Consider the following 14,902-nt stretch of genomic DNA (forward strand, 5'->3'; position numbering starts at 1 on the left):
TCTTAAACAACCCTCTTGGTATTTTGTTAATTATAACGGCAGCTTTTAGGTGTGGATTCCGAGTAATGGCATAACTTGCAAAATCTGATAAGCCCCTCAGTCTGTTTTACTGGGGAGAGGCTTTGTAACTGCTGATATATAATTATATTTACATGGTCTATAGCATAATTTCTCATTCTAGACATCTTAACTTCAGGTGGATGGAAGCAGAGGAGTGGGAACCAGACTCGATCCATTTCAAAAGCCATGAAAATCCATCAAATACCAAAGTTCCAAAAATAAACCCATATTTGGACAAAGTGAATTATAATGAGTAACTGTAATGAGCGCCAGCCTTCTTTACATAATTAAGGAATATCAGACATAATTAATATTTATGACCTAGCTTGGGTGCACTTTTTATCTAACAAAATGTATTTGATTTACTTGATCGATTCAAATAAATCACAATTCAAATGGTTTTGGAAGATGAAAGTTAGAGCCCGGTTCTGTACCTTGGAACAGAGGAGGCGGTATTGCTTTGGGGCAAACACAGGGTCACTGAAACGCTTGGGATTAGGGGCGCCGGGAAGACCTGCCGTGCCTTGTGCTATTCCCAAACCTTCACAGACGTGAGTGCGCTTACTTCCCCGGACATCAAGCTAAACCAGCTCAGGATCGGGGTCTCTAACAGCATTCTCCTGGCTGGCCAGCAGCAAAACCTTAGTCAGATCACCTTGTTGTTTGGGGTTTTTTTACAGTTTTTGAAGTCTTTGCTCCGTGACGCTTCAGAAATGCAGAGGTCCGGCTTCGCAGGGGGTGCTGGAAGCCATCGCCAGATGGACCGTGTCTCTGCTTGCATGTCACGATGCAAATTCGGCAGGACCGAGCGAAATGCCTCGGGAGATCTGTGCCCTGGGGCGTCAAGGTACCCTTCCCAGCAAGAGACACTCGGGAGGAAGGAATGAGCCGGTGAGATGTTTCTCTCACACAAAAACACTTTGTTTTGCCCCAAGCAAAGTGTTTCAAAAATCAGGTGAGTATGTGCTGGTGACTCTGCCTTTTGCAGATAACCACGGTGGATAACAACACCCTGGAGAGGTATGTGCAGGGGGATGACGGAAACTTTCCTGTGCGCGCGGCTGACTCGGTCTAAGGTGCTCCCTCCCTCCCCCCGCTCTTCAGCAGCGTCCAGGCATCTGGAGGCTTCCGTCTCCGGCATCTACCTGTGCGGGTCAGGCTGGCGCGGCAGCCGCCACCCCGCCGTCCCTCACACGCTCCCAGCACTGCCTGTCGCTGCTCCCCATCGCATCCCCCGGCCGGCCGCCCTTCTCCCCCGAGCCCCCGGCGCGGTCCTGGGGGGCGAGGCGGGTTCCCCGGCCGTGAGAGGCCGCCGGGCGAGCCCAGATCGGCTCCTCGGCCGCACCTGCCCGGCCGGAGCGCGGGGCGGGACCGGCGGCGGCTCCGGAGCGCCGGGAGCCGCCGGGGCAGCGCGGGGGCAGCGCCGGGGCTCCCCCGCGTCCCTCCCGCCCGCCGGCTCGGGCAGCTCCGCGGAGCCAGAGCCCCCCGTGCTCCGGAGCAGGGACGCTCAGAGCGAGGGCTTGGGCTGGAAACTCGGGGAGGAAGGAGTGGGAAAATAGGTGGTGTAGAACGGGACCGTGTCGTGACCAGAGCTGCCCGACTGCATCAGCCCGCGATGGCTGGGTTTTAGAGACCTCATGAGGCAGCTCAGGCTCGAGCGAGTTCAAGCGTTTCCTTGATCAGCAGAAGCTGAAACTGAATCTAACTTTTTCCGAATGGGAAGGCAGGATTTGGTGTGATAAGCATTGCTTTGACTCAAATTAGGTCTCATGTTCCAGTAAAAAAAAAAATCACACATTTCCTCAAATGCTGGAAAATCCCTCATTAAAGTCCTTGTCTAAACGGGAAGTGTATTTTGTATACTCTTAGCCAAACAATGCAGAAAGAATCCTACTTTAGGAATTGCTTTAGGAATAGTAAGAACAGTAGTAACACAACTCACATATGACTTCCATACTGACTACAAATCTCATCTTACTGATGGAAATCAGCTCATTCAAATTCATGAGGTACCAAACTTTGGCACATAAATTATCAGTTTGTTGCTGATGTGATTTTTGAAAGGGTTTCAGCAGGTAAAGCTGGTTCAAATCTGACACAAAACATTATGTTCTTTGTTCAGATGCTCATTTTGTTCTTCCTAAGAACTTGCATTACCCTGCAGTTTGGAAATGAGCAATAGTCACAGAATTTGTACTATGAGGTAACAGTGATCACTTCTAAAAATATATATAATAAGTAGTGAGTTATTTCCATTTGAAAAAAAAAGTTACATGCAATGTTCCACGGAAATATTCACAAACTATCAGTCTGAGGCAATGCCGTGCAGTTCAGCAAGACTGGGCTCTGATATCCTCAGGATCTCCTCTGGATGCTGCCTCATCCATTGCAGGAAAGTTATCCTGGAGGAACATCCAGCTCTTGTACTTGTTTACTCGGGTGTGTCTTTGAACCTCTTGGTGTTGCCATATGTACAGAAGACTTTACAACATGTATCTCTTCTGGCAGGGAGATTGTGATGATTAGTTGCTATTTATAGAGCATTTTATTCAGGCTGAGATTTATTCCAAAAGAAAAGGTCTAAAATCTCCAGGTATCGATGGGGAATCAGTTTGAGGCAAATATTCTGTGCTGATTATGGAAGAAAGCTGTTGTTTGAAGCCAGTGGAAGTGCTTTTGCATGTTTCACTTTGGGTTTAAACAAATTTACTGAATTCATATGCCATAGACTTGATTGTATTTCAGGCTGTATGAAGTCAGCAGAAAGACAATACTAACAGAAGAATGGCACCCTGTTAAGGATATAAAACCTCACTCAAGCTCCACACAGAAAAGCCACACTGTTAGTGTATGCACTCAGCCTGTTTTCTCTATGCCGAGGGCACAGCATCAAGAAGCACAGTTTCTGGTAGTGCCATTGGAGGTCATTTTGGTGAGCCTTATGTCTGATAGGATTGGGTACACCAAACAAAGCCTCCTAAATGAGGGTGGGAAAACCTGTTCAGGATCATGGCTGCTTCCCTGTTCTGGCAGGGGGTGAGGTGACACTGGATTAAGAGACTGCAGCAGAGTGTGACTTTTATGTTTCCCGGAGGAGCTGACTGTAGAAGGCATTGTGAACCTTCACAACTGTTTGTTATTAAGTGCACAGTTTGAGTGTGGCAACAGTGTCCCTTGAGTGCTTTCAGACTCTTGGGGAGGCTGCAGCCCCACAGTTCTTCCCCTGGGGTAAGTACATGACTGTTTACTGGGTGCTTCTGGAGAACTAGGCCTTGGTGTCCTCTCAGAGCAAGCAGATGGTCTGTGAGCCTCTGGCTCACAGAGGGGATTCAGCTTTCTACGGTTTGGATGAGTATTCAGTTTATTTTGCATTAGGCTTTAGGTGAAAAAATACTGTGTCTGTTCCACTTCTTCTTTTGTCCTATAAGAACATAAGATTTCTCTATACTTAAGGGAAATTGCTCGGAGAAGTTGTGGCTGCCCCATCCCTGGAAGTGTTCAAGGCCAGGCTGGATGGGGTTTTAAGCAACCTAGTGTAGCGGAAGGTGTCCCTACCCATGGCAGGGGGTCTTTAAGGTCCCTTCTGACCCAAAATCACATTTCATGTGATTCTATGAAATAAATGAGCTCAACTGAACTTCCTATTTCTTATTTAAGATGCACTACCTCTTATGGCATGATTTATAAACTTTGGCTGTATTGGTCTAGACAGAAGAAGGAGCAAGGCTGTAAAGTGGGCACAAGCAGTATTGGGGAATCAATAAATAAACAACTTCCTCTTGAGCCAGCATTTGTAAATGCTCCGGAAAAGGTGTGAGCTGCGAGACAATATTCTCCTGCTAGAGGTGCTGTGTTAAAAGAGCAGTGAGACTTAACTATGGAGAGTTTTTATTACATATTGAATCTTTTTATGAGTGCAGATATGATAACCCTAAGGTCCCATTTCAGCTCCAAATTAAACCTTCCCTCCAGGTTTAGCTGTACAGAACATTATCCCTTGCTTTTGTAAACTGTTGCATGTCCTGCAACCAAAATGCCTATGCATGATTTAACAAAGGTATTCTGAACTCCTACCTAGTGTGACTGACCCCACAGAGTGCAGCTCTTCCTCAAAGAGTGAAGTCAGTCTTTTCAATGCATATATTACAAATTTTTCTTTACTCCTAAAGTTAACAGGCAAATGTACTAAGATTAGATCTTTATACATGTCATTTGCTTCAAAACAGCTATGCCTCGAAGTTGATTACTCCGAGGAGATGTCGACCACTTCGATCCACTGGGAAGGCACAAGCGGGAATTCTGCCGGATTGTCAAAGCTTACCAACCAATTTGCATCTGGCTTATCAGCAAGACATTGCATCGGTGTGTCCCAGCTAAGAGGTGTAAGACTTGCGTGTTTGAAACAGAAATATCTCTGAGACCACTAATGACTGTCTGCTGGGTCCCTTGTCATGATGAGTGGTCAGGAGCAAATCCAGTGAGTTTGCTGCAGTTCCACATGCATCCCGGTACCCACGGCTGCTGCAGCTCCTCACTGCAGTGCAACTGATGTCCTTAGTGCTGTTCGTTCTCTCCATGCTGTCAAATGGGACGTACATGGGAGCTCATCAGAACGTTTTTGCAGACTCCACCAGCTCCCCATCATCATCGTGGCTAGGCTTCACAAACGAAGATTTGGGAAGGGCTCTACCCACATTTGCTACAGGCGCGCTGGTGGTTAAAGAGGTCAATGTGAGATAGACAAGACTGGTTGTTGCAAAAGGCACAGCAGACAGACTCCTTGGATGGTATCAGCAAGACACAATTCTTTCTGCATTGTCTTTTCTCTTCAATGGTGATCCTGCGTGCGCTCTCAAAGGAAGCAGCAGCGTTATAGATGGTGTGTCTCCAGGCCTCCCGATTGGAGGCCAGAGTAGACCAGCGATGAAGATCAATGTGACCCGCTACTCAAACGCTGTGCTGTCAGACACCACGTTCGTTCATCACCAGCATCTCTGCCACTGCTGGCAGAGCCCACCAGGGTCTCGGGGGCGACAGTCCCAAAGGTGTCGGCCTCGTCTGTACATTATAAGCAGTAACACGGCACCTCCGGCGCTGCCACAGCCCGTGCCCGGCCAGCGTGTCCGGGACTAGGCGGGTCAGGCCGAGGCACCTCCGGCCACTGCCCCGCCAGGCTCATCCCCCGCCTGAGACCCCTCTCCGGGGCCGCGGCCGCTGCTGTGAGAGGGGACCGGGGCCGAGACCTCCCTGTCCCTCGGCACAGCCACAGAGCCCGGCCGAGCCGCGGGACGGCTCCCCCCGCGGCGGCACGTCCCGCACATCCCGGACGAAACGTAAACAGGAAACATCCTGGAAGCGCCAGTCCCGGTTCCCGAGGCCGGGCTGGCGGGGATGGCACAAGCTCGCATTAGCCGGGTTCCATTTTCGCGGAGCCTCGGCGGGAGCGATGCCCGGCCCCGGCAGCTCCTCTCGGGAGCGGTGAGGTGCGGTCCTGCCCAGGCACCCGGCTCTGTCCGGGCGTGCGGAGCGCTCGGCTCCGCCGCGTTTGTCTTCAGTAACGGGGAGCGCGGCCCGGTCCCGCCGCCCCCCGGGCGGGCACCGCGCAGGGCGGCTGCCGGCACACAAAGCCCACCGCGGGCGGGGCACGGACCTCCCCCGCTGGGCCCTCCCCGCCCGCGGGGGGCTCCGAAGGGAGGCACTGGCGCTGGCACCGGTTCGTGCCGGGGCAGCGGGCGGCCTGGGATAGCGGGACAGCCCAGGATAGCGGGAGCTCGGGAGATCCCGGGACAGCGCGGCCGGGCCGCCCCAGCCCCCGCCCAGCCCGCGGGGTCACGGCGAGCGGTCCGGGCGGCGCGCAGGCGCACGGCGCGCCCGCGCCTCCAACATGGCTGAGGTGCTGCCGCTCCTCCTGCGGCGGGCGCGGAGCGGAGGATGCTGAGCCCGCCCGGAGCCGCCGCCGCAGCCGCAGGGGTGGTGAGGCCGAGGCGCGCCCCGCGCAGCCATGGCCAGGCTGGCCGACTACTTCATCGTGGTGGGCTATGACCACGAGAAGACAGGTAGGTGTGGCTGCGCGCAGCGCTGCCCCGCCGCGCCTGGCCGCTCCCCCCTGCTCCGCGCTCCTGCCCGGCCCCGGCCCCCGCCCGCCTCCGGCCGGGCCGCGGGAGGAGGAGACTGCGGCGCACACGGGGAGCGCGTCCGGCCGCGGGAGGAGGGGGCGAGGGCAGCGGGGCCAGGGGAGGATTAATGCCCCTTTCCCGAGGCGGAGCGGGGCCGGCGGGGAAGCGGAGGGGCTCCCGCACCGCCCGGCCGGGGCGCCCCCCGGCCCTGCCCCGCCCGCCGGGAGCGGCGGCGGATCCTTCCCGAGAGCGCGGGCAGGTTAAATCGGTCCCCACCTGTGTCCCGGGGCTGAGCCGCGGACACCCGCGGCTCCCGGGAGAACAAAGGCCGGGGGGGGCCGGGGAGCAGCGGGGTGTTTGCCCCGTCTCATTGATTAACTGCCGCCTGTTGAGCTGTGCTGCGGGAACCCCGGGGAGGCTCTCGGGAATGGCTCCCCGGGAATGGCTGCTTTTCCTTAAGGCTCGGGATGCGTTCTGTCTGCCCGGGGGGAAAGGGAAGTGGTGTTATCGGCTGTCGCTTTGTGGGGAAAGAGAGAGTGGTTTGTGTTACGTAACTGGCCGTTGTGATACCAGAGAGACCTTAAATCAGTGCGCGAACTGATTCGAAAATGAAGTGATTGTCAACTGGTGTGCGCTTGTCCGGGTGTTTCAGAGCGATCCTTTGAATGTATGTTGTTAATAAACAATATTTTAAACATTTTAATGTCCTCTGATTTATTTGTCTGTGCATAAACCAAGCAACCCTCAAGTTTGTTACTCAGAGTAGTTCTTTGAAGTAGCAATTGCGTGTAATCTGTATTTGTTCGTTCTAAAAGCGTAGCTAATAAATTCGGACTAAGAATTATTTTTCTTTTAAAGAAATGTAATTTTTAGAGAAACCGTTGTATCTGTGTGTTTAAAGATACAGCGTCTTGCAAAGTTCTGCTAAGGGTCTCTTGAATTTTACTATACCCGTATTATTATTCCTTCAATTGTGGCCTGGTTCCCTCTCCCACCCCATTTGGCTTGTCCTAATTGTACTGTCAAAATTAAGACATGTGAAATGGAGAGTATTTTATATTTAAAATAAAGATCTCCCTTTTTGTCCCTCTCCTGTTTGGAACTTTTCCCCGACAAGGCAAAGAGGCCCAAATCAAAACAAAGAAGCAACCAAAAAATCGAGGTGTGCTTTTAAGAAGACAAAGCGAGTAGGCTGCTTACTTCCAGGGTATGATCAATCTGACGTAGCCAGTATGTGAAATAAAATTACAGATTGCATTGGAAAGCTTTGTATTTGTAAAATGTCTTCATCTGTAGGTTTAAGTATGTGTTTAACTTCCTGTACATAAATTGTCTCGTGAAGGTTAGTAGAACTGCTTGCATGGATGAAATTGAGCAGATTCAGAAATAAATCCCAAACCTTAATTTGAAAAGGTCATGCCCAGAAAGTAACTATTTAGACTTCATTATTTAAATTACTTGTTGCTACTTTAATGCTTCATAATAAAAATGCTTGAAGGAACAACATTCTGTTGAAGACTAGGCATGCATTGTTTTCCAAATTCCTTTACCCCCACATGCAATCCCATAATACATAGAGTACTGACCTTTATTTTTCTTATAAAATGGTAGTTTCTTGATGCATTTATTATGCTTCCTCCCATATGAAAAGCATGGACAAACATTTCTAGGATTATAGACTTGCTGCTCTTGAAGCTTTTATATTTTTAAGTATGTTCTCTCTTTTTTTTTTTTTTTCATCTTCAGCAACATTCTGGCTTGGATTTAACGTGTTTGATTTTAATGTTGGGTGTAATTACATTTTATAGTGTTGTGGTTTTATTTCAGGCATAATCTGTGGAGTGTCTTTGTGTAAACAAGCAAACAAAAATCCTGTAACCTTCCCCCTTTTCCCCAACCTGTATGTCAGCAGCAGTTGGGATAATGTGCGCTTGTGGTTAATATGGAAGGAGGTTTATGGCAGTGACTGTTCTCCCAGAGAAGCCCCACTGTGTCTGCAGTCTCTCTGTAGGAGCCATCATCTGCTCTGGCTGGTTATATGGATTTATTTACATGTGCCAATATCTGCAATACCACTGAAAATGTGGTAAATTTATTGCTTTCCTGCGCAGATTATCTGGCTTTATTCAAAGCCAGTTTGCTGTAAATGTCTAAAATGCAGCGTCCGTGCACTTGTGCAATTTAAGAGCAGATTTCTACATTTTTCTTGTTGCAGAACAACTTTGTTATTGAGGTACTACAACATAGTCTTAAGGGGAAGTGAGCGGTTTTTTTGTCCTCGTATAAACCAAAGAGTGTATCCTTTGGGAGTCAAACATACGAATGTCCATTCCTGGTCTGATCTAGGCCTGTGTAAAATGATGTTACAGCAGTCCTAGTGCTGTCATTCCCATTGTGTTAAATCTTCCTTTCATTTTCAGCTTGCTTTAGTATGGTGACCTGTCAAAAAGGCCTTTCTTGCTGAGCATTTTGCCTGTGTTGCTGTATTATTTTGTTGCTGGGTTACTTTTCTGCTAATTTTTCAAGCAGAGCTGGCTCACCGGGATGTCAGATGAATGTCAGGATTGGCGTAAAGGATGATCAGGAGCATTCCAGAAGACAGATCAGTCCACCCTGAACGTATAGCAGCTTAAGTGGTCATGGAACCATGGACAATGTTAGTGAGGTGCCTTAGTCTCCTACATGCTCCGGAGAAAGTAATGGAGGCCTCTGGATAGTTTGCCTAGCAGGCAGTTTATTCACGCTTGGCAGGACGCACAGACTCCGCCCGAGCGGAGAATGAGCTTTGCTGGTGACAAATGTCAGTAGAGTTGCAGGCACGTAGGAAGTTGAGAAGGCTTTGTGTTGTAGAGGATGACCTGATTCGCCCAGCTTTTTATGTTTTTCAGGTGCATTTGTCTGTGTTCCTGCTTAAGTCTGTGTCTTTCACCACAAAACTGAGCTGAGATATATCACAGTTTTAATTGCTGCTCTGTATTTTGAGAACTCGTTCTGAGCCTCTACAAGGAACTGCAAGAGCAGTAGCTCCTGTCAGAAGTTCATGTTCATTGTCCTGAGAAACCAGATTAGATAAATCCCCCAAATTTAATAAAACCCCATTTTTTTGTCTGAACAGTGGGAATATGAAGGATTTCAGTCATACACTAAGGTTGATTGCTTTTCTGTGTTTATTTTGCCTTCAGCTGAACCTTGTCTAGGGTAGATAACCACATTTTCCCCAAACATACCAGCACACTATAAAACTATTATGTAACTATTATGGCTACAGAAGGCACTTACAGAAGTCTCTGAAGGGAACAAAGGTGCTAGAAAATGTAGGCATTCTGGGTTAACAGCTAGAAGAAACCCCAGAAGGCCTTGCTGTGTATCCATTTTATTTTTGCATGGATTTTTGAAGTGTGTTTGATGTGCTTCACCAAAACATTCCCATTTAATATGTTTGAATAATGGAATGTGGATGGGATTTAGGAAGAACACAGATGTTTGCAAAGATCACAGAAGGGCATGAGAAAATGCCTTTTTGTTTTGCTTGGTTTTGGTTTTGCTGGTATAAGCCCCAACCATAAATCTCTCCCTAGAATTTACGTATGGTGATACTTGGAAAAGGTAAAAGAACATTTTGTGTCTTTCTTAACTCAGCAGCTGAAAGGTAAGGAGTAAGAAGAGAGGATCCAAATACTGGATTAACTTGCCCATACACCCATAGCAGCTTTCCTGTAGGGTGCTGTTGTGTACCCAGCAGTTCACTGAGAAAACCTGTGAGGTGGGACAGGATATTTTCGGTGAGGCTTGGTCGCTGTAAGAAGACAGAGGGATGTTTTGTTCTTTCTTGTGCATACAGTTGCAATGTGTATGACAGAAGGCTTGCAACAGTATAGCAGTTTTATTTGGCTGTTGTCATAACTGATAAATGCTGGTATAACATGTGTAGGCTCTGTTGTGGTTGTTTCTGTTCTGATTTTTATCAACTTCTTTTCAGGGAAGCCTTTGTTGTCTAACATAGCTTCGTATCTTGGTGGATTTTGAAACTAGACAAGTGATTCTTGATAGAGGGGGAGAAGTTCCTAAATGGAGTTGTCTGATTCCTTTTTTTTTTTTTCTGTGAGCAGATTTTACCTGTGGAGAATAGAATATCATGAAGATTTTTTTTTGGTGTATTTGTTATATGTTCATAGTTGGGCATTCCCTTGGGCTAGTGTATGTAAAAGGAGCAGATGATTTCTTGCTGTCTTGATATGCAACCTCTGTAAAACAGAAAATGTAGAAAAATAAGAGAATAAAGGTGTTACTTCAGTGACTTTCTTATCTGTGCTGTGGCTTAATTTGATTCAAATACAATCCACAGAAATCTGAAAGGGATTAAAAAACCCAACAAATCCTTCTTCTTGTGGCAGGAGGCTCTTGTAGCTGTAATGGGATGAAACATCAAATTTAATTGATGTTTCCTTCCATTACAGTGTAGTATCAGGACTGGAGCAGAATGTAAGTGCGTGTTGGTGAGAGATGACTGTAGTTGGCTGTGGCTGGGTAGGGCATGGCTGCCCGAAAACTTCGTCAAACAAATGAGTTGCCCTAGTAAATGAAATTATCTCTTCCTACAAACCTCCTCCTCTTGTTTTCAAATACAACAGATTCCACAATGCTATGCTGAAACGAAATGAGAAAAGAATATTTCCATTGCTTGTGGTTTTGTTTGTTTGTGAGGGTTTTTTTGTGGTGATGTTTGTTTGTTATATATTTTTTTTTTTGCGTGAGTTAAGGCTGTCTTGAAAGTCTGCTTGGAGGAAACCTCCCTCCCAGTATTTTTTGGTAGGATGTCTTCATAAAAAGGTGTTTGAGCAGTTTCTTCTGATACATAATGTTGACTCAAAAAATATTGTTATTTTGATTCATGGATTTGTTTTCATTTTAGAGAAATCTTAAAATCAATACAGATCATGTACCTTTTCTTTCCCTCAAATGAATGAATACAAATGAATATTTCTAAAGAACTTAAAATAACAGCAATAAAAATACATTTTTTTCAGCCTTTCATTTTAAACCAAGACATTCATGGAGGCTGATTTTTTTCTCTGAGTTGTCTTCATTTGTTCTCAAATACGAGGACACAGACTATGTTCAGGGAAGTAGCCTTTCATATCTTTTTGACCAAATTGCAGTCAAGGAACTCGCTCCCCTTTTCTGTCCTGGATTAGCTTTGTGGATTATTAGACAAAAGACACCTTTCCTGCAGCCTGTTCATGGAAAACAGTTTGTTATGCAAGTTAGTTAAGCACTGGCCTTCTATGACCACAAGCATATTTTTTAGTGGAGGGACAATGAGACTGACATTTAATTTCTGCAACATCACAAACATAATAGTCTTGTCTTATAACAGTGAGGATGATAATTATACTGCTGTGGTAATTCACTGACATGAATTTAAAGTACCAACCTTCCCAGCTGCTGGTACTTAAAAAATAAAAAATGAAGGAAACCTCACAGTCACTGTGGAATCATTTTTAAAATGTGTAACAGCAGAGTCACTGTTCAACCTTGATAAATGTCAGTGAAAGTGGTATCATACAAATATATACTGATAAGTAGGAAGCTTTCCTTTGATTCATCTCTCCTTTTACTCCTCCGTGGCAGTAACATGAGACTTTTAAGCTCCTTGCTTATATAGTGAAAAAAAAATTATTTCTAGCAATAACACTATCAGTCTTGATGAGATTAATTTTCTTCTGCTTGGTGCTTGAGAATTGTATTGCAGTTATATGTATTTGTTGAAATAAATTACTCCTGTGGTGTCAGTGGTATATTCTGAAGTCAAGGACAATCCAATTAGTGTTGATTGGGATTTGGCAGCTAAATCCCTGCTCATTGAGCCAAGAACATGCTGGTTATTGCTTATCTGTTAGTGACTAGATAGATAATGATTTCATGTCTCTAATGTTTACAGTTATCAGTTTTCAATCTTCTGCAAGTTGAATACTGTGAAAAAATGAAGTCATTGAACACAGTTTGAATTCTTCGCTTTGTAGTAGTCTTGTGCTCAAGGTGACAAAGTAACTAATCACAAAATTTCCACTAAGCTGGACATAAGTGACAGGCTCTCAGTACTGCAGCCAAAACCAGTAGTTGGTGACAGTACGGTCTGGGGTTTTGTGTAGCTGCCCTAGAGGAATGCTAATATACAGGAAAAACAAAAATCATCATAATTTTGGATACAAATTCAGAAGAGTGTCATCCAAAACCCCATTGGACCATGGGAAACCTCAATGGATAAAAAGAGACAAAAGGAATGTTACTGGGCTTACAAAATTAATCACTCAGAAATTCAAGGGGGGGGAAAAAGAAGGTGGGAATAATGTCCTTTTACTGTGGTTCATATGTTGTTGCCTAGGATTTAGAACCTTAGAAAATTCCCTATCTGACCCTTGGATAGATCTTCAGCAATATTGAAAACATCTTTTTAAATGTTGTACTCACACATTGAGTCTACTGGAATAGCAACTGGAAGGAAGATGAGACATTCTAGCGGAGGATTTCTCAGATACTTGTGGATGCAAAGGGTGACAACTCTTTTTTCTAGAACCTTGACTTCAGTTGTGGAATATTGTGCATTTGGAAGATGGGTTTTGTCGAGCTACTTTTGCCAGATGCCATAAATAACAGTGCCAAGAGTATTGAGTGTTGTTGGCAGTGTCCCCTTCACACTCCGTAGTGGGCTGCACGTCGCTTCCATGTGGTTTGGGAACCCTTCTCCATAAAACTGGCCACTCCCTCTGATTACTCTGTTTGACACATTCTGGTGTTTGGAAATTCTTTCTGTCTTCTAATTTGGTTTTCTAAGTTTACCCCAGAAGAATCTCCTACAGTCTCTTTTGCTTTCTCCTTCCTTCTCTCACTCTTAATATCTGTTTAACCCTTTTTATCTACTCTGTTTTTCTGAGATGAAGTCCTCTTGGCCAGTCAGTCTGATTTCTTATGGTTTTGATCTTTAAATAAAGAAATGTCAATTCATCACATAAACAACAAGGCCAGGTTTTGTCCCTGCTGTAAATTTTGGGCCTAAAAGAGTATTTGGTAGAATTTTAGTTAAGGCAAAAATTGTGCTTTTCCCTCCAGTCTTATTTCTTAGAAGCAGAAAAAGTATGTGGTGTGAAGTTTTATTGAAGTAATGGAGCTAGAGACAGATGTTAAGCATTGGGACTTTAGATGGTACATTTAGTTTGGCTATATAAAAAATAATTGAAAATAGCTATAGAATAAGGGGTTAGACCACCATTAGTGATGCTTATGGCTGTGAGCTATGTGTGTGTCTAAAAAACATCACACTCGTGTTTCTCAGTTTCTTGTAACTGCACCAGTTGCAGCACAGTAAAACTTTTAACTTGACCACTGTGTTGTTAAACTCTTTCACAGCTTAAGTTTGTACGTTTAACATGTGTATTTTTGCTTTGGACAAAGAAATGCAGACACTCATCCTTTTTTGTCACTATTGTTCTGTGAACTATAAATCTAGTTCCTAAGTGGCAGTAAGCATAAGCTGACTGTGTGACTAACAGAATACTCAAGGCTCAAAGGATAAGGTTGTGATCTTGTCATGAATACAACTGTAATGGACTTTTAATTCTTAGAATACTCTTGAATGGGCATACTGTACTTTTTAAGAAAGGTTAAATTAGGAAATATGTGCTTTTTCATTCTCTTACACAGACTGCTTTTCATAAACACGCAAATTGCAATTGCATAAAAAAAGAAGAAGAAAGCCACACGCTTTGCTCCTGCAGAGCTGTTTCTTCATAAATAGTGTGTTTTCCCAGAAAAATATATAGTAGTTTTGTGAAGCTTGTGTGATGACTAGGCTGTTAGTGGTCTATATTGTTTGTGTACGCTATTTTTAAACTAACACAAATCATTCTAGTAGAAGTTACAGGAGGATTTCCATTTTCTTCCTTTTTTGATAATTTGTGAAGAGACAACTAGTAGGTTTCATATTTTTTAAGAACGTAGAATTTTTTTAAGAAGATATCAAACAAAAATTGATCATACTTTTCCTTCCTAAAACACAGATTTAAACCCACATTTTTTTCCCATATAGGTAATTTAATCTATTTCTAGGCTCTCTCTTCTAGAGAGATTTCTTAAAACCTTCAGTCTGTGAGAATTTTTTCTCTTCACTGTATTTTGTTTAGTGATGGACATAGCTCTCAATACTGATCTTTAAGAGCTGGTAGTGGATCCTAATGTGGCTGATGGAAAATTGTTACTGAATTAATTGTGCCTAGTAGAAGTGTCTGGATTTGGCCTTGATATTGTCTTCTATCCCAGCTTTGAAAGCTCACAGTACTGGTAAATCCTGGAGCTGGCTTTGTGCAGTTGGGAGGCTCAGTGCTCATTTGGTGGAGCAGTGGGGCCTTTTGGAGTTCCTGCTGCTGTGGCTGCTGCCAGGCTGCCAGGCACAATTTGCTTTTTGAGGGTATCTTGCCCCGGGGCCTCTGCCTGAGCCATAGATTGTGCCTGGCTGCAGCTGAGGAACTATCTGGAATTCTCTGCTAAGGGAGGGAAGGGCTGCTGGCTGAGTGCTGCCTTTGGGATTCACCCCACGTTTCTTAGAAATGCAATTATTGAATTATTCTTAATTCAATAGATTCAGCAGTGGTAGAAAGCCCAAGATTTGGAATGGATGGTGTTTCCGAAACAAATAAGATAATAAGGCATATACACAGAAGAAAAGGATG

General features: G+C 45.2%; 1 protein-coding gene across 5 annotated transcripts in view; it reads left to right on the forward strand.

Annotated features, from left to right (window-relative positions):
- Positions 1–5,933: 5,933 nt before the first annotated feature.
- Positions 5,934–14,902, forward strand: part of SBF2 (SET binding factor 2) — a 256,955-nt gene continuing 247,986 nt past the window's right edge. For 3 of the 5 annotated variants that reach the window (XM_027700310.1, XM_027700327.1, XM_027700320.1), the window contains exon 1: positions 5,939–6,116. In XM_027700310.1, the coding sequence (XP_027556111.1) occupies positions 6,062–6,116 (55 nt within the window). In that variant the 5' untranslated portion in view covers positions 5,939–6,061. Of the gene's footprint in view, positions 6,117–14,902 lie in introns of all 5 variants that reach the window. The other 2 variants (XM_027700345.1, XM_027700338.1) reach the window with 2 other exon arrangements.

This window comes from Neopelma chrysocephalum, unplaced genomic scaffold, assembly GCF_003984885.1.
Source record: "Neopelma chrysocephalum unplaced genomic scaffold, ASM398488v2 Primary Assembly neopelma1_24, whole genome shotgun sequence".
Classification (NCBI taxonomy): Eukaryota; Metazoa; Chordata; class Aves; order Passeriformes; family Pipridae; genus Neopelma; species Neopelma chrysocephalum.